General features: G+C 40.6%; 1 protein-coding gene across 2 annotated transcripts in view; it reads left to right on the plus strand.

Moving 5' to 3' along the window:
- Positions 1–19,638, plus strand: part of LOC147199238 (uncharacterized) — a 96,558-nt gene extending 76,920 nt beyond the window's left edge. For both annotated transcript variants that reach the window (XM_086122707.1, XM_086122708.1), the window contains 11 exons: positions 157–210; positions 1,094–1,138; positions 2,655–2,699; positions 2,800–2,862; positions 3,278–3,313; positions 4,594–4,638; positions 5,459–5,584; positions 6,271–6,337; positions 6,427–6,564; positions 11,877–11,954; positions 15,691–19,638. In XM_086122707.1, coding sequence (XP_085978833.1) covers positions 157–210; positions 1,094–1,138; positions 2,655–2,699; positions 2,800–2,862; positions 3,278–3,313; positions 4,594–4,638; positions 5,459–5,584; positions 6,271–6,337; positions 6,427–6,564; positions 11,877–11,954; positions 15,691–15,869 — 876 coding nt within the window. In that variant the 3' untranslated portion in view covers positions 15,870–19,638. The remainder of the gene's footprint in view (positions 1–156; positions 211–1,093; positions 1,139–2,654; positions 2,700–2,799; positions 2,863–3,277; positions 3,314–4,593; positions 4,639–5,458; positions 5,585–6,270; positions 6,338–6,426; positions 6,565–11,876; positions 11,955–15,690) is intronic.
- The last annotated feature ends 337 nt before the right edge of the window (positions 19,639–19,975 follow it).

Consider the following 19,975-nt stretch of genomic DNA (forward strand, 5'->3'; position numbering starts at 1 on the left):
AAAATAACCACTCCTTCCAAGAACTCATCAACTGCCCTGACAAGACCATCAGCCCAAAATAGCAACAGTAGATGAAACCAATTTTAGTCTTCACAAACAGTGATTTTTTTTTTCCACATTTACACAGCTGAGTGTGTCATTTGTGATTACTTGTAGGGGGAACCGGGGCTCATGGGATTACCCGGGCTCGAAGGTCTACCGGGTGCTAAGGTAAGCTAAAGCATCTCATAAAAACAATAAAACCTGTGGAGCAAAGTGGAGCATTATCTTTTTTGTTGAACTTAATTGAATAACTACTTTGTATTAAATATAAAATATATACAGTTAAGGACAGATTCCTACATTTTCCATTTTCTTTTTTTTTTTACGTCAAAATGCTGCATATCGAGTGGGTTGACATTTTGGGCCTCTGGCAATATATTTGCCACTCTTAATCCCTCAGCGTGAAGTTTCTAATTAGCCATTCAACAGCACACTTTAGAAAGCTTTTCACTCTGCGGTGGTTGTTTTTACATTTTCCAACAATGATTTTGAACCAGTAATGGACAAAGCAACCATGTAGTTAACTTCTCCTCATTTCATTTGTCAACACAAACATGTTTACTGATATCTTTTCACAACTGTGGTTTGAAAGTTACACTTTTACCACTGAAGGGGAGCAGAGCACCAAAATAAAATCATTTATTTATCAGGATCTGATTATGTATGATAATATATGACAGTTGCCAAGCCTTGTCGTCGAGGAGAGGATATCGAGATGTAGTTGGTGTTGTAAGTCAACTTCATGTAGCACTTTTCGACCAAAATATCAAACATGTGCAGAAGCTGCTGGTGTAGTGACGAGGTGGAGCATTTTGTCTTTTAAAGAAATGCTGTCGAAGTGAAGACCTGCAAAGTGTTCATCAAGTTCATTAGCTTTTATGATCATCTTCATCAGCTTTTGTGATAGTGGGTAGAAATCATGCTATTTTCAAATTAACCTTCAATTTGTGCTATCCTGTTGTCAAAAGCATGACAATGATGTGGAAAAGCATAAAAACACTGCATTATTTTATATGCACTGTGTCTGACATGACTGCAACGTTTTCTTCAGGGTGATGTTGGTCTGTCTGGTGCACCTGGAATACCAGGCCCTACAGTAAGTTGTTTCCTTTCAGTCATACTTAATGGTTTGTTCAATAGGTACACCTGCACTGTCCATCCATGTATGCGTTTTCTTTCGCGCTTGTTATAGGTGAGCTCCAGCCTAACCCGATCATAGGGCAAGACATTCAACCATTCACATCACATTTACACATACAGGCAATTTAGACTCTCCAGTTAACCTAACCCGCTTCTTTTTAGAATGGCGGGTACGCGGAGGACACCCAAGCCAATATGCAAACTTCACACAGGAGCGCCTGAGCCAAGATGAACCTCTGACCACTTAACTATAAGGCAGACGTGCTAAGTCTGTATCTTAATTAACTCATTCACTCCCAAAGACGTTTTTAAACGTCTTTTCAGACTTGGTCTAGAATTGGCTGGTAATGAATGAGTTTTAATGTAAAAAAATTTTTTTAAAAGTACAAGAACCGCATGAATGGTGCAGATATACCCGATATTGCGGCTGTTGTTTGTTCATGCCAACTCATGCTTAATCATGCAACTCAACGCTTAATCAACTGTTTGTTTTGTTTTTTTCCAAGGTTCCACTCTCTACACAAGATCAGTTCAGATATTGTTCATATAAAAAGCGTGCACATCCCTGCTTCAATGTGTGGTTTTTGTGATATAAAAAAACAAACAAAAAAAAGAGACCAAGGTATATCATTTCAAATGTTTTTTTGTTTTGTTTTGGGTTTTGGGGGGGGGGGCAATAACCTGTAACTCATATGGAAACAAAAACAGAATACATTTTGGGAGGGGAAGAAAAATGACCAATTGAGATGATGTTGTTACAGAGTTATCTGAAGTTTTCCTGCTAAAATTGACTTGACACAAAATTGGACCATGACTTGTGTTGAAAAACCAAAAGTGTTTATTCAAGTTTTAAAAACTTGAATAAAAACACAATTTCCCCAAAACCCTTCAGGGTGATTGACATGAATATTTGCAATCGTCCTGGCATAATCTTTGACATGCCCATTTCTACAAACACTCTGGAGGAGAGCATTAAGAAGAGGAAGACATGCATCTTGATTTCCATGTATTGAAGACAATTATGTCATATAAAATTGGACCATGACTTGTGCTGTTAGATTTGACCATGAAAATGTGAGGAAAAGTCTCCTCCAACATCTGAACTTAATTTGGGTAAATCAGACTTTAGAAGTTTGAATGATGGCAGGTGTGTGCCGACTCGCTTGTAACAAGAGTTAAAAAATGATTTTTCCGAAATTAGTTGTTTGCATCGGGTACAGATAACATTAATGGTGGAAAAAAAAATTGTGAAGTGATTTATCTTGGTCTCATTTCTTTATATCACAAAAGCCTGGCATTCAAACAGGGGTACGTAGACTTTTTTTTTTATACGCACTGGATAACCTGCTGTGTGTTTGTACTCTGCAGCTTGGTTCTATTATAAATGAGAAGCGGCACAGTCCCTCCACATATGACACCAATGAGGGTCTGTCAAACACTGATGATTCTTTTCTTTTGGCTTTGATTGACAGGGGAAGCCCGGCCCTCGGGGAGAACCAGGGATCCCAGGAGAGCCGGTGAGCAGCAGCCTCCAACTCTCTTTGAGCTGTCAATCTGCACGTCATTCCTTTATCACTGCCGACTGACAAGTTGTGGCGCTTCTCTGTTCTCTGACAGGGTGCGAGGGGGCCACTTGGAGAGACGGGGTTCCCGGGACCCGAGGGACCCCAAGGTGTTGCTGTAAGAATTTACATGATTTCTACTGGCCTCCGCTTATAATCAGAGCTGCATGCTCCCAGAGCGCCACAGCGGGATTCCCGTGCCGTAAACGAGGCTTTGACCAACACAGTGGTCTTGAAAGGACCTCAGAAGGTGTTGTTTCACCATTGAGCGGGAACAAATACATGATACACAAACAACGGCTAAAAATGGGTGTGCCATTACATTTAGAAGATTACATCCCTCGATGTAATTACCATAAAAGATGGTTTCTGTAATGTTCCCTCGACAAGCGTACAATGGAAGAGCATTTGCTAAGCAATCAGGATCCATGAGATATCCCATTAAATTGGAGATTAGCCGGGGTGCAGTGGCGCTGATCCAATCGAATGAGCTGATACAAAATGTCTTTGTTTGTGTTGCGCACCTTGAGCAGGGCAGACCTGGAAAAGATGGAACTCCCGGCTACAAGGTGAGTTGTGCGCACACCATCAAAATCCCCTTATGGAAAGTGCTTCACGTCCGTCGAGCTGCAGCGAGATGGCACTGCAGATTTTTATCCCAACCGCGCCTCTTTCAAGCTACCTGAGTGCATTAAACCAATTTGCATACATTGTTTCACATTTTAATGATTAAGCTAAGCGTAAGCCTGCAGATATAGGACTTTGCTGATTTAACTCCACTAACACAGCTAATGCTAGTAGGCAATTCATCAATGTTTGAAACAAAGACAGAGACAGACAATCTGCTTTTTGACAACACATCAAATTTGTGAGATACAGTTTCCTAAATTATCATACAGAGAAGGTATACGAAACGCAGAAGTCACTCCACATTTTCCTTTATGATTTACAATATGATGTCACAGAGCATACTAATGACTGCCCCAATAGTTTATTGTCTTCCTCTGATTATTAGTTGATATTCCTCCTGGATATTCTCATCCCTACACTGCAGTGTCTTGTTACGTCTCACTACCCTGCTGTCCGGCTGGTTTTTGGTAGAGAAACAGTGCCATCTAGCAGGTGGTTTTGCTTCTTTAGCCCAACCGCCTTAGATTTGTGATTTCATGTAAATCTCTGGGAAGCAAGTCAATGGGCAAGACGATACATTTAAAGCACTCATCAGGCTTTGGGGAATAGGGAGTAGTTAATATTAAAGAAGGTAAGGGGAGTATTGCCCTCTTTAAAAAAAAAAAAAAATACCCATCATATGCCAGATTGTCTTACATGGATACTTTAATCCGGCTAGAAATGGATACAAGGATGCTCCCGTTGGTGTTTCAGTGCGTGCGCTTAAAGAAAGCAATGAGGGGTGACAGGGTGGGGTTGGAAGACACAAGATGTTGTGACATGCAGCTCAAGAGCTTCACTTTTCGCTCCCTGCTCCTGCATATACAGTAAAGTAAAGAGAAGCCAGCAGGGGTGATGCAGAATAGCCGTGACATTGCAGAAGGTGAAAGACTGCAGGAAGCTAGACAAACAATACACCTGGGCTGGGTAATAAACAATCAGCTCTCGTTCATCTGGGAAAAGGCTCCATCTTGGTCAGGAAAAACGTTCTCCTAATTTTTGTTCAGCGTAGGAATTTCTGCAATCCTAGACACAGATAGAAATGTATTCATTCGTATGTGCGTTTATTAATGAATAAAACAATGTGTTGTGTGAAATAATGTATCTTAGCATTGAGAATGCTGTCCGTATTTTTTGTATCCTGTCATGTGTTGAGTTGTTATATTTTTCTAATTTAAAGGGAGCACCGGGGAGACTGGGAGACAGAGGCCCCAAAGGTGAACGTGTAAGTAGCTATATGGGGGGTTCTCCGACTGAATAGTGTGAGATGCTGATCTGCCTCACAGTCTCAAGGGTTCTGTGTTTGAATCTCAGCTCAGTCAGTCAGCCCATTCATGTTTTTTCCCATGGGGAGGATTCTTTGTCTATATGTGCTTTGCGATTGACTCGCATGCAGTCAAGGGTGTACCCTGCCTCCACAGCTCACCCTTGACCCAAATGAAGACAAGCACATAGAAAGTGGATGAATATTGTGCACAAATATTCCCATGGTACTGTATTATATTGAGCACATATTGTACATGTCACAGAGTAACCAATTACCCCCATAAACAGTTTTATAACTCAGTGGAATATTTGTGAAGAAAAATGAGCCATATAACCTCACCATCATACGGTATACACACTCATTAGCGTTACTATTTAAATCATTTTAAAGTCTCTTGTTTCATTGCTACTTCTATTTCATTTATTTTCACCCATATTTGACTCTAAATGTGGGTTTATTCATCCATGTGTCTATTTGGGTTTTTAATTTACCTTCCAATCCTTGGAAAGCATTTTGTAAACTGTTGTTGTTCAAATGCACTCTATAATTAGAGTCGGGTTGCATTCGGTCATACAATACAGAACTTGTACCGAAACGTTTCATAAAACACTTCTTTAAATTCATCTTAATTACAGGACAGATGAGTATAAAACGTCATGTACAAACAGATCCTGAGATTAGGCAGTGCCTTTTCAAAAGGCTACAGTATAAGAGCAACGGTGAAGGTAGTTAATTCAGCTAGCAACATGTTTTGCATGTTCGGGTTTCACTCATGCAGGGTGATCCGGGAATTCCCGGAGAGAGAGGTGTCCAGGGAGACAGAGGACGCACAGGAGATTTTGGCCTGATTGGCCCAAGTGGACCTCCGGGACAAAAAGGAGATCCCGGCCCTCCAGGACCATTGGTAAGTCATTATTTTAACACTAACCCTTCCCGAAACAGTTCCCGGAGATTCTTATAAGCGCACATTCCTGGTGAAACCGGTAATTGCTCTTGTGGTTCTATGCTGCCCATCCCAAAAGTGTCCATCAGCACTCAAGTGAAGCTCAGCGTATAGGAGATGGAAAGAGAAAGAAAAAGATGATGTGACCATTTGTTGTCAAGGGTTATTTCCTATCGTTAAAAGCAGTCATTTTGACCATTTGATTACAAGGAAACAGCATTTCAGAACCCACTAGATGTAAGATTTTGAAAAGGAAAAAGCACTTTTCCATCTAAAGGCAGAGGGGGGGGGGGGGGGGGGGGGAAATCATCAGCGCTGTTTTGACATTGTTTTCTATATGTGAAACTTTTGAAAAACCTAAAGAAAATATGATTCCTATCATGGTGTAATTGTCAATACGCCCTAAGTTTAAAAAACTTAAATAACAGATTTTCCCCCAAATCCCTCAAGGTGATTGACAGTAATAGTCGTAATCGTCCTGGCATAATCTTTGACGTGCTTATTTCTACAAACACTCTGGAGAAGATCATTAAGACGAGGGATAAGACATGCATCTTGATTTCCATGTAGTTAAAACAATTATCTCAACTATGCTACAGCTGACATTTCACTCTTAGAGGAAAATTAATTATCATCTCTATCCACAGGGCGACCCCAACTTCATGGAAGAAATCAAAATGCTCATCAGTTCTGAAATATTAAGGATCTTTGAAGGTACAATGGTTGCAAAAGAGTAAGCTTTCTGTTATTTTTTTTTGTTATTCTGCTTTTCATTTTGACATCTGCTGTGTCATGTCTTGTAGAAAAGTGGTCCAGTCCCGCCATGCTTCAGAAGCTGCCTGCAGGCATTTTAGCCTCACAAGTCCAAGGGCCTCCAGGACTACCTGGCAAGGATGGCTTGCCAGGCTCACCAGGAGAGCCTGGTTCTCCTGGTCCTCAAGGTATGAGCTCGGTCAGCCAAGGTGAACATCTGCAGTGGAACACCGCCTTATTTTATTTCATCAATTCTAAGTGGCATGCTTGAACGGTGACATCTTAAAACTACCGACTGAAATTCTATGAATTGTTGCTGCCGAACCTTATCCCATCGGGATGCGCCTCTCCGTCACTGAGGCCAGTGCGATCTATTTCTCAATACACTGCCGGTGGCACGGTCCACTTGCGATTTGATTCAATCCAATTTTGATGCGACGTTGCACAGTATGATATGATGCAATGCCAACAATAGCGATGTGATATTGAGTATTCTACAAAAAGGCTTTCTTTCAACATTCTGCTAGCTCTGTTGATAGTTTTATAACACGCATTTAACAAGAAGGAAGACAAAAGACTTGACTAAATAGCCCGTCACAAATAATCATAATCTAGCGTGTGTCCACTTTGGATTTCGATTCAGTCTCATCAATTAAATTGATCTTTTGATTGATCCTGCAGGTTTTAATGATGTTTTTAAAACATTGAGGTGCTCGCTGGCTGTGAATGAAGTTGTTGGTACTTTCCGTATCAGTTGTCATGCAAGAGTCTTCGCTGAAAATTGTAGTGCTTGCGTTGTGAAAAGGGGGTAAAAAGCGCAAACAAGGAGCACTTAACTCATTCAGTACCAGCCAATTCTGGACCAAGTCTGAAAAGACGTTTAAAAACGTCTTTGGGAGTGAATGAGTTAAAGTAAACCAGATAATGTTGCTCTCGCAGTTATTCTAATCAAAAAAATCACATGACAGCTATCGGAAATGGAATGGGGGGCGGGGGGGGATTAACCCCTGCAATTGTTGAAAAATGAGGATTGGCATCCAGTAAGAATCACCCCCCCCCCTTCCAAAAAAACCTATTCCTGTATAGATTTTCTCCACTGTATAGAAAATTCTCAAGAGCCATCAAAATGAACTGTTGAATCTAGTAAGACGTAAATTATGCAAATATATGTATTTCTGTGATTGTACTGTCATTTGCAATGTTTGTTGAACTATACCGCATATTCCTGAGGCATGTACCTTATATGACGGTTATGGCGGGAGTAAAATATAAAGGACACTTTGCAGTTCAAAGCAGCTCTAGACTACAATAAAGAATTGAGTTAGTGAGTTAGTGAATAAGTACCAAATCAAGCCAATTTATTTCCAACATTTAGTGCAGGAAGCAAAGGAGAGCCCCGTTACATTTTGATGCGGATTGAGGATTTTATTTTTTATTTGGGCCAAGCGGGGGCAATCACGCCTGGAAAACAGCTGGCCGTATTGCCCCACGCCGTGGTATATTATTCCTCAGTTACATTGTACAGCTGTACATAATGTTTTGGCCAGTGAGCAGACGTTCATTGGTGTCGACCCCCTTTTCTCATCATCATCAGTGTTCCAATTTAAATACATAACATATTCCACACACACACACACACACACACACAGCTTTATAATGAGGTGATCTTGAGCAGTCTGTCGTTGTAAATGTGAAAATAAAATGGCTGACACACGGCCGATTGAGAGCTTACATTTAGATCTGCAACAGGCCGCCGATGTGCAGAGGGATATCGTTTACATTTTGTGGGGATGTTTTTCTCTTTAGACTGAGGGGCGGGCAGCTGAGGAAACAGGCCAGGAGTGTATGGCGCACGGCGACTCTCTGGGAAATATGAAGACAAATGAAGAATTGACTGAGATTAAGAGTTTTATCAGCGCATACGGGAAAGCAGTCTCATTATTGATGCCTCGATCTGAGGCGGGGTTGGGAGTGGGTGTTGTCAGGAAAGAGGGTGGACTGACTGTTCGTGATCCTACTGCCCAGGCTTTATTCTTCCAACTGTTTTTTTTTTCTCTGAGCTTTGCATCTACCTCACAACACCACAACATGTTTACACAGCTATAATATGAAATGCTGCTGCTCCCATTCATGAATAATACAACTAATGTAGGGAACTAAAAACCACACTATAAATATGTGTGCTGTGTTGATGCCTCCCGTTACACAGCTCCTGGATTTTTGGTTACTTGTTTTATTTTCTGTGCTGTGCAAGGGAGTGTTTTATAGGGTGGTCTTAATGCAGCCTTGCAATAAATATTTACTGAGAAGGAAGAGGAACGCTATCTCCCTTGATAAATCAAAAATTCAACAACTTCCTAATTCTTTCTTTGTTGACTCCACTCATCTGGGGAGAGAGTTTTGGGAGTAATATTTCCTCATTATTTCTCGTCATCCTCTGCTGGAGACTGTGCTCCTCTGGAACATCCAATTTGCCTTTTCTTCCTCTCTGCCAAAATGAATTGTTATGGAGAAAAATAAGCCTCGTGTTAAATGTACAGTTCATTTTCTCTTTCTGCCTTTGGTTTGATTTCTAATGGCCGCAGACTGCCTGCTATACGGGGGCATGCAAAATACCATCCATTTCTTTGCCCTCACTTTAATCCACAATTATATTTTTGTTTTTGTTTTATTTTTGGATCATTCTCGGCATAATTCAACCAGGCCATCACTTTGTGGAACCACACATTTAAAGGAAATGGAATCCTAAGCATCAAACATGTTCTGTGATTCTGGTTGACTTCCAAGTTGTACCCTCATTCCCCCACACGCGCGCGCGCGCACACACACACACACACACGTACAGGGTTTTTTTCCCCATAGGCAATTATATTAAGTAAATTGTTTGTCCCAAGCGCAAACAGAAACCATCATAAAACCTGCCAGATGAAATGTGAACAGGAAATGATTTGCTTGCATTTAAACATTGCTAACTACCATACAGGTATTTTAAAAATGTAATCATGCACTGTACAATGAAATGAACTAAAACTATCCACACTTATTGAATTAATCCTTTAAATGCTCACTGAGAAGGAGTACACACATATTTTTCCCCCAAACGTTTTGTTAAACTCCAAACTGTACCAAAGGTGATGTTCGACTTTGGAGGGTCCACTCGAATTCTACATTTTGTTGTTATGCCATCATTTTGTATGACCGTATTACCGTCTTTATGTCCATTTGATGCTGACTGAATCTGTGATTGTATTTTGTACTCTAGTAATTCGCAATAACTGGTGCCACAAAATTTAATCTTCCGTTGTGCTCACAGAAAGCTTTTTGTTCCCCCCGAGCATAGAATAAATAGATGTTCCTATCAATGCATTGTTCAACTGTGGAGGACTGTGATCCAATCAATCAAGCCTGAAATCCCTGTAACTCCTCTATTTTGTCCATTATTGCCAGTCAAAGCCAATTTTTCTTCTCAGCCAAATGTGGAGACAATAGCAATTTTGGTTCAATCTGAATGCAGCAATCTGCTTCACTGCCCAAATGCACTGTTCAGTATTTCTTTTTGCCTAAGGTTCAGAGTATTCTCTCCTCCGGAGTATCTCTTCCCGCCGAACGAAATCCCCCAGGCTGTGTGAGTGCTGAAAAGAAGTCTCATTATTGTAACAAAGAACCACCTCCCCAACCTCCATGCCCTTTTTCTCGTTCACGCTCGCTTTTCAGAGCGATCGCAAGCCCTTTTTCAGAGATATTCTGTGACACATAAGCGTTGAAGCGTTTCTCCTTTGGGCCAGGCACCACAACGCTTGATGCTCCTGTCAGCGCACACAAGATGCACACCATGCGTCTGCTGGTCCTGACTCCATTACTTCAAGGGCCTCTTGAGTGTGTGTGTGTGTGTGGGGGGGGGGGGGGGGGGGTTCACACATTCTAGCATGGTTATTGCTTGAAAAGGGTAAAGAATGAATGACTGTGCATGCAGTTTTGAAGGTGGGGTGCGCAACCTGTTTCCTGTCAGGGGCCATTTCCTCCGAGGGCTAAACCAAATTCAGGGGGAAAAAAACATATAATGGGGAGATCAAACTAATATTTATTATTAAGTATTATTATCATTTCTGGACTAAATGTTTTGGGGCTTTGTACCGCCAAGGAGGAATTACATGGGTTTCCCACCCCAGAATTAGAGGATGTTTTGTTACTCCACAATTGCTAAACAGTGCAGCTTGTTTGCTGTTAATGGCGTCAGCTATTCATTCCCTCACATATTTACCAAGACCGAGTACAATATGCGGACATTTTTGTGGGGATTACTTACAGTAGTTTATCAACACCTTGCTCTGTCTATGTCTCCGTGGTGTGGTGTGGGAAGGTTACCTTGAACATACCGTACTTTCCGCACTACGATGTGCATCTGATTAAAAGCTGCAACAGTTACAGTTAGCCATAAAAACAGTTTTGGACATACATTGGCTGCTTCATATTAATAGCCACGGGAATCCATGTTATAACATGGAATATTTGCAAATAAAGAGGTCACAGACGCTTTTTTTAAATTTACTTTAAACATCAGTAGACACTTATTATCCCCAAACGTAGCGAGTTATATATATATATATATATATATATGTAGCCATTAGCACCTGTCATCGGTTGCAGTTCGCGGCTTCTAGTCCATAAAATTCGGTACACACACGTCAACCACCTCCAATGTGTTTTGTTCAACATAATTTTGAGGTTATTGAACACTGATTTGAGCGACTAACTAGCAAAATACATACGGTGTACAATATACTGTAGGATTGCCAGGGTAAACGTTGCATTATTTTTTGTGTAATAAAGTACTCAACTTTTTGTTTGATTTCCAACTCATGTTTCGAAGTGAGCTTGTGCTTGACTACTTAACTGCTTGTTTTGGCATATTTGATTCAGATTCAGAGAGCATTCAGGTTAACTCTCTTGGCCCAGTAATTGCGTATATATTTATTTCGTCCCTTGGAAAGTGTTGCATCTAATTGTGTTTGTCGAGTGAATCCGCCTTTGATCGTTTTCCAATCTGATCAGCCTCTGCTCTGTTGTGGAATGTTGAAAGCTTTGCGCCTGCGTCGCTGTCGTTGCCTAACGCACAGATGGCTCCTTTGATGATTTCCACTTTTTGACGGCATGTCAGTATGTCTTTTATTATTCAAGGTAGGGGACCGACGGTGGGAACAGAGTAGCCTGTTTGTATGTCAACTTGCAAAGCTGCTTCACTCGAAATTATCACAGAGCTGCTATTTGACATTGTCGTCACTCGGGTGTTATTTATAGCATCCAGGAGCTAATGCGTAGAATTCCCTGGATAGATGTGAAGGTGTCAGAAGTGTATTGCCACCTTGAATCTCCTTGGATAAGACCTTGTCGTGGCATTTCTGCTAACATTACTAACTAAACATTCTTCATGCACACATGACTCTGCACTGTCAGCATTTAAGTCATTTGTACAATGAGACTTTGTGGGGTTTTTCCACAGGCTACAGGGGGCAAAAAGGAGAAAGAGGTCAGGTTGGTCACGGCCTACCAGGTGATCCAGGACCTATGGGACCACCAGGTAAGACTTTTACAAACAAAGCTTGCAGAAACTATTTACACCTATATACACGTTATCATTGTTGTGGCACAGTGATCGACGGGTTAGCCCGTCCCCCTCACAGTGCAAATGTTGCGGGTTCGATTCTGGGCTCCAGTCTTCCCGTGTGGAGTTTGTATGTTCTCCCTGTGCCTGTGTGAGTTTTCTCTGGGTACTCTGGTGTCTTCTCACATTGCAAAAACATGCATGGTAGGTTCACTGTTAACTCGAAATTGTCCTTCGGTGTGACTGTGACACTTGTTGATTGTCTATGTGTGCCCTGCGATTGGCTGGCAACCAGTTTAGGGTGTGCCTCGCTTACTGCCCGAAGACAGCTGGGATAGGCTCCAGTATGCAAACGAGTCTTGTGAGGATAAGCTGAACACATCATGGATGGATGGATGCATGGATGGATGGATATAACATTGTTTCCCAGCCTTTATTGCACCATGGCATATAATGTATGTATACGGATGTAATCGCCACAATTTACTCGCAAATTTACTTTTATGTGAAATCTGGGCCCGTTGATTTGAAGTTGTCGGAACAACCAATTATATCCTTCACGAGTTCAATAGACTCATTGAACATTAATTGTTCCTCTTACCAAAACATTTTTGCGCCCAAGTACACAAAACAAGTGCTATCAACACATGCTAGAACGATTCAGATGTATAGAAACTACAAAGGCCACAATCTCATCAAATGTTTTTGGAATTTCCTTGACCAGAGAGGGTGAGCCATCAGACGCAAAGTCCCTCAGACCCTCCAACATGTTGTAGAAAATCTTCCCAAAAAAGTGGGGCCCAACGCTTTTATCAATATAGTAAATATAGTATGCAAAGATATCAACTCTGCAGCGTTGTTACATCACATTATAAAAAAAAAAAACCATGCAGCTTCACGTAACGGAAATACACGAGTTTAATTTGAAATGCCATCGAGAGAATCAAGGAAATTGCCGTCTACTTTTCAGGAGTTATAAGAATTCAAACTTGCTACTTTCAACAGCAATAAATCAGTAACAAAGATGGTAGAAGGCACCAAACAGAAAAACTAAGATCAAATCTGAGTCATGCTGAGTCAAATGCCAAAGAATACATGTGAGTTTTGAGGCGGGTTTTAAAGCAAGGGGGCTTGCCGAATGTTCAGTGGGCGGTCATTCCAGAGAGAGGGACCAGCAACAGAAAACGTTCGATCCCCTCTGAGCCTCCGTTTAGTTCTTGGTACTTCTAATAATGTCTGGTCCGCAGACCTGAGGTGTGTAGCGGCGGATGAGCTCAGAGGTAAGGTGGCGCCAGGTCATTTAAAGATTTGAAAACAAATAATAGGATCTTGAAAAGAACTCTAAAATGTATAGTGTGCCAGTGTAAAAAACAGAGTAAAAAACATCAAATTTAATGTTGCTTCGAAACAGAAGCCCCCGAGATCTCATCACAAGATGTCAGCTTATCCCCTCCCCTCGTGAAGTGAATAATAGCATCCCCATCGGCGTGATGGAGCAATGACAAGTGGGCAAGGCCTCTTTGGTTTTCAGCCTGTGACAGCAAAGTTATGACTGACCTTAATGCCGTTCATCTCATCCACGTAAGTGCACAATTTATGTGCAGGGCTAAAGGAAGTGTACCGCTTGCTCCCTGTTGAAAGAACAACTGTTTCAAGGCAAGCTTTCCGGGGAACCACGTGCAGTAATCTCACATGGATTCATGTTCAACAAGACGAAAGTTACTTTAAAGAGAATAAGCACTGGTGAACTGTCAAGTGAAGGAGGCGATCTCCCCGTCAGGCTAAGAATCATGCGTATATACGTATCAGGTTCCTTTCCCTTTAGCACTTTATCCGTTTTCCATCACAGTTGTCCTCATTAGAGTCACGGATAAGCAGGCGCTTATCCCGGCTGACTTTGGATGACAGGTGGGGCAGACACTCGAATGGGCGCCACTTTGTCACAGCATTATCACCTACATAACGGGAAAGTAATCCAGAAGTATTGACACTGCACAGACCTCCGACACGAGTCAAATACTTTGAAATTCAACAATGTAACTCAAGGCAACTACTTTTAGTATGATTTCAACAACTGCACTTTTCATTTTGAATACCTACTTAATTTAGACCGCGGTGACACTTATGGTGTGAGGTTAATTAATCACCAAACAAGTGTTTTGACTACAACCCAGACATCTCGCTGAAATTGGGTTCACCCAAGAAACAAGCAGTGGTGCCTCAGTGCTGAACCAGTGAGAAGACAATGTACTGTAGCGTCTGCTTGGACTATGAAACAAAGACACGCAGTTATCGCTCGATAAACTGTTTGTTGTAAAAATGAACGTTTAATTTCACCACGGAAAACTTCAAACTAGCGTTCCTGTCAGCCGCAGACATGCTCACAATCTTCCTCCTTCCACTGGCTCCACCCCATGACTCACACATCCAATCAAAAATCACCAATACCTGATCATACATGACCTCAACGACAATCGGATATTATAAAACAATCCACATAACAGCTGCAGGTTTGCTACACTATATACATGTATTGACTTCTCTAATATTTTGTCGTTTTGCACTATTACTGCTGTTGCGAATTGGTGATCGAGTTTTACCACCTGTTGACTGTATGCGAGGCCTCGAAGGTATCGGAATGTGATCGTATGAACGAATCAAGGGCGAAATCGTGCAACTGAGCATGACGGGGAGTGAGTGAGCGAGCGTGTGATTGAAGGCGAGCATGTTTGGGTTGATGACTGGGGACAGTTTCCCAATTGTTGGAATGTTTATGAACACTTTCAATCTTGAGGCTCAGTGAGATAGGGTCTTGCTAACTAGCCTCACATGGCGAAATGCAGTACTTTCCAGGTGTATTTTTCCACGGTGTTTCGTTTGAATTACAAATTGTAATGATTGATTGATTGATTGATGATTACTGATCCGCAAGTCGTGTCAATCGTGTGCCTCATGATGTCGTCATGGTACGTTACTGAAGCACTAGACTAACTACATTTCAGGTTTAAATCAGCCGTTGTGGTAGTTGCCTACACTGTCCGCCACACATTTCAAGCACACATTTGTGCGGATGGTGACAAGATAACAAGCGGAGCTGCAGTTTGGTGCAAGCTGTTAGGCAGGAGATGCATGGCAGGGGTTGATGAAAAGGCCAAGTTGTGTTTTCGGTTGGGGAGGACGTGGGAAGATGTGTGATCCTTGTTTTGGGCTCATGCTCCATAATATGATGTGAGCATCCTGCTTATGACATGGGTACTATAATTGAAGGCTTACACTGAGCCATGCTCTGAAAAATAGAGGGAAGTAACAGCCAGATCTTGCATGAGTGTGTGTGCGGTCTGTGTAGGCCACTGCATATATTACAAAATACAAAGAGCTGTTTGGATTACATTTCCACGACACAGTGTTGCCTAGTAACATGGCATATGAATATCTGCTTTTCTATGGAGTCTGGAAATGTTTCTCCTGTCGCGACTGCTGGATCCCAATTAAGATAATAAGCCGATGAAGCAATAATTGCGAACCAGGATGAAATGGCAAAAGCATGTTGCTAGCCTTGGTACACGCTAGCCAGAGGTGTGACTGCGCTCTCGTTTACAGACTAAGTATGTGGCTCGTGTGCCAGGCAGTTCAACTTTTTTAAATTACCTTAAAATGTTCTTTGTGGGAACCCTAATAATTAACTATGCTTCCTTTTTTTCTTTAAATCAAGGCATTCCCGGGGTAACTTCTCAGGGTCCTCCTGGCTCTCCGGGGCTCCGTGGACCTGCAGGGACATGTGACCCCAGTGACTGTTATCCGTTTGAGCCCAGCGCGGCCTTGAGCCATCCTGCTCTGAGCTCCCAAGTGCAGCCAAATACTGTCCGCAGCAGGAAAGGAGGTACAGCGTGATTGGTGTCCCGCACTGGGTCTATCCAGCCAACACTTGGATACAGCCGGGGCCTTTTTTTGTGACATTGCTAATGGGCTTGTTTTGAATGCAATATTTGTATTTAATTATTGTTATTGTTTTTTTGCAAAGCTGTACTTTTGGTCTTGTTTTTAACCGACCCCTCTTCCCTGCTGTGATGTGATGCATTCCTTGTCAACCCTCATCACGTCTCTCAAGGCCGTGAAATGACTTTGTTTAGTGGGTTTCAGCCCCGTCGGAGTAACATGATGTTAATTATTTGTTTGCCTACTGAAGTGACACGCCTTGCACCCTTCTGTTCTCATTCAGATAAGCGGTCGTGCTAGCAGAAGGTATACCATACGTGTGTTTGTGCGCGGGTGGGTTTTGAAAGACGAAGAAGAATGAGATTAGATAATGTTTGTTTCATGTGTGCGTCTGAGAGAATTAGGCGCTCTTTACTTCTGTCGACTTCACGCAGTGGTCTTTGTGTTGAGCCGTTGCTCTGCGGAACTCCTTGTTATCAGGCTACTGCAGAGCCTGTGGACGACTTAACACATTTGAATAAAGGTCTGATAATAGAAGTGCGTTTGAGAGAGAGAGCAAGCAAACATCTAAAACAAAAAAAAAATGTCCTTGAAAAAGAATCCAGCGCCTTATACCAAAGTGCATCCACTGTGTTTGATATAGAATTATTTCTTTTTGCGGCAAGAGTTGAAAGAATGTTTTAGAGCTCTTTTTTCTGGAATGTGGATGAACCCATTTTTGTATGTGTGGGCTATCTTAGGTTTATTATAAAGTGATTTGCATCGTGAATGATCATCATTTAGAAAAAGAAACTAAATGTCTTCCCCCTTGACTGCAAGTACATTAGTCCTTAATTAGCTTTGCTACGGCAATTGACTGTACAAAAAAAAGGGAAAAACACACTGAGGGCAGATTGATACACTTAAGAATCATGGGCTGTATTTTAAACGTTGTTTCATAAGCATGATATAATGTCACCTTTATAAAGGATTTTTTAAGGCCAGAGAGACTCAAGACTCAAATTAGTAAAACACACACACGCGCACGCACGCGCTCACAAATAAAGCTGTATTATTACAAGACAAAATGTGTACAATGTTTTGTAGTAATGAAAATAAAATCATTTTGTTTGTCTTTTAAGTATTAATCATCAGGTTTTTTTCCTCATTATATTACCAAAACATTTGTTTCATGATAATACACTTAACGCAGCTGTTAATATTGCATTTTTTTTATTTTAAGTAAAATTACTACTTTCATCCATATTTTTTCTCTTTTGTTTTCTTGTACTCAATGGCTTCTATACCTTTATTCTCATAAAAAAAATCATCAAATAATAATTTGACTCTTTTACTATATCACTACAGTGAACATGCATGTTCATTCTCATAAATTATTATCATACATTCATCATGATGTTTTTAGTTTTTCTCGTAACAACACAGCTTGAATCTGTAAAGCCACATTTTTCTTGTAACAGGGTGATTTTATTTTTGTAAAATTCCCATTTATTTCTTGTAAAAAAGGTTTTCTTATCTTAAAATTATGCCTTCTTGCCCATATGCCTTTTTTTTATCATTTATATCACGACACTGATTTCTCATAAAATTACTTCATAAAACTTTGATATTGCATTTGAATCAATTTAACACTTAGATTTAAACCTTGATTGTAACTTTATTTCTTCATTTTTTTTTCAGTGTCCCTGTAGCTCCATCATACACTTTATGCTTACTCTTGTGTCGATGTGTAAATACTCTCAGTTGTATACTCGGAGGATGAGTGATGAGTCTTTTTGCACGTGCATTTTGTTTCTGGGTAATGGGGCTTGTAATGGGACCTGATGATGTAATTACACAAGCAAGATATCATTTTAACGATGTGTTAAAGTCCTCAGTCGTACACAATTTGATAGGTTACTGCTTTGTGTGCCTTTGTTAATTTCAAGTGTTGTGTTGTGTTGTGTTGTGTTTACACAGTGGTTGCAGACGATGATTCCTCTGGTCTACCACCACAGTAATAAGAACACAGCACAAAATTTGTTTGTGAATTATACTCACATCGTTACTTGACATGTTCACATCCAAGTTCTTTTTTGAGATATATTTCATTGCCTTAAGACTGGAAGATGTTGATTTATTTATTTGCTCAGTCTGTTTTCTATACAGGTATTACCGTATTTCTTCGTACAGATATATATATATATATATATATATATTTTTTTTTTTCAATCTGTACATTTTCTGTACTGCTTATCCATATGGTTCAAAAATGAACTGGGACAGAGAGGCGTGGTAGATCCTGGATTGGTCACCACACAATCACAGGAGATATAATGTGTGTGTGTGTGTGTGTGTGTGCGTGTGTGTGTGCGTGCGTGGATAGATAGATATCACACAGAGACAAACCAAGGAAATACAAAATGCAGTTTCTAAATACCAATTTAATTTATTTACACACAAAAAAAATTCCAAACCTACCTGTCGCAATGAAAAAAAGTAGTTGCCCTTTGAACCTATTCATGGGTTGTGCCACCCTTGACAGCAGTTAACTGAAATCAAGCATTTGCGATATTTGTTGATGAGGCCACTCTTTGAGGAAATACAGTGAAATGTGCTTCTATTTATTTATTTATTTATTTTTATTTGGTGCTGTTGCTCTGACAGTTGCACTCAAAGGCTTTAATTTCTGCTTTAATGTGTTTGATATTGTAAAGTGTGAGTTTCTAACCGGCTCTTCCCCTCATTCAAAATTGTTGTTGTTGTTTCTTTTCTTCTGTCTTCCAAGTCTCACATCAAAGAACATCACATCCTACACAAAATATGTCTTTTTTTTTGTTCTGAAAGCATGCTTGTTTTGTCATCAGCTGGGTTTTAAAATGCGAGTGGGTCATTTTTTTGAAGCATTCATTTATGAGTCTAAAGAGCCCCCTGCTGGACGAGAATGAAAATGTTCAATAGAGGAGAAGCATTGGAGAAGGACAATCTGCTTTCTATTGGCTTGTGGCTTTTTTCATCATGTTCCTCTTAATGGGCTCCCCTTCGGAGAAAATAAAGCTGACCTTGATCGAATTCCAAAGTAATCACAAAAAGTAATCTGAACTTCCTGTTTTTCCTCTGTCGTACTGATGAGAGCTTCTCGTGTGTGTACACTAAATATTCATGTGACTTCAATTTAGCTGAGATAACGAGGGGGGACTGAAAAGTGGCTCTTCATGTCACAGCTCACTTCACCAGAATCTTTTTCAAATTTATCTAGCTGTAAGTGGAGCGCAAAAACAAAGGTGTCTATTTGTTGTTGCATCATTTCAATCAACTGCTTATCTTGTCAGGGCTTGTTTTGTTTTGGGTTTTTTTTTTCTAGCCCCCAGTTGCAAAGTTATTCTGTAACTAGTATAATGTCACGTCATCTTGTTATGTGGGGAGTATGGATCAGCATCTCAGCATGCTCTCTCAAATTAAAAATGTCTGCCGGCTGCTCTCACTGCAACTGTGGTTATAAACTGGTGTCGTACTCAGTGTCCTTTTGTCCTCATTTTTGTTTGCTTCAATATCTACCTCACTCTGTGATCAGCGTGATTAGCTATTTTTTGTTTGTTTGTTTTTCACACAAAATGTTGTGAGTTTAATTTACATGTACTGTATTACCATGGGCAGAAGTTCTCTTTGACATGTTCCTTTGCAACATTTTCTTGATCTGAACTGATATCTGCCTTAATCGTGTGCAATAAACGTTATACACTGCTTTATTTGTGGCATTCTGTTGTATTTTGTTAAGTGTCAATCCCTGAAACATGGAATTGCCTATATTAGTTTTTTCTGACATTTTATTGTGATGATGTTATTTTTTTTATTTTAAGTCTTAAAGTGTTACATGTGATTTTTTTTGTCCGCAGTTAACAAGTTCCGAAAACAAAGCACAAGTCATCATGTCATACATCATCTTAAAACCCTCAAGCAGCGCTTTGCAAATGTGTGATCCTTTTTTCCTTTTGTCCACAAATAATGCAATTGCCGACTGTTATTGCCTTGAAACTTGGTGGACATATCATAGAACAATGGCCCCTAGGAGGCCCCAGTTA

The sequence above is a fragment of the Hippocampus guttulatus genome, chromosome 10 (assembly GCF_054856545.1).
Source record: "Hippocampus guttulatus isolate MCC_2025c chromosome 10, RoL_Hgut_1.0, whole genome shotgun sequence".
Taxonomy (NCBI): Eukaryota; Metazoa; Chordata; class Actinopteri; order Syngnathiformes; family Syngnathidae; genus Hippocampus; species Hippocampus guttulatus.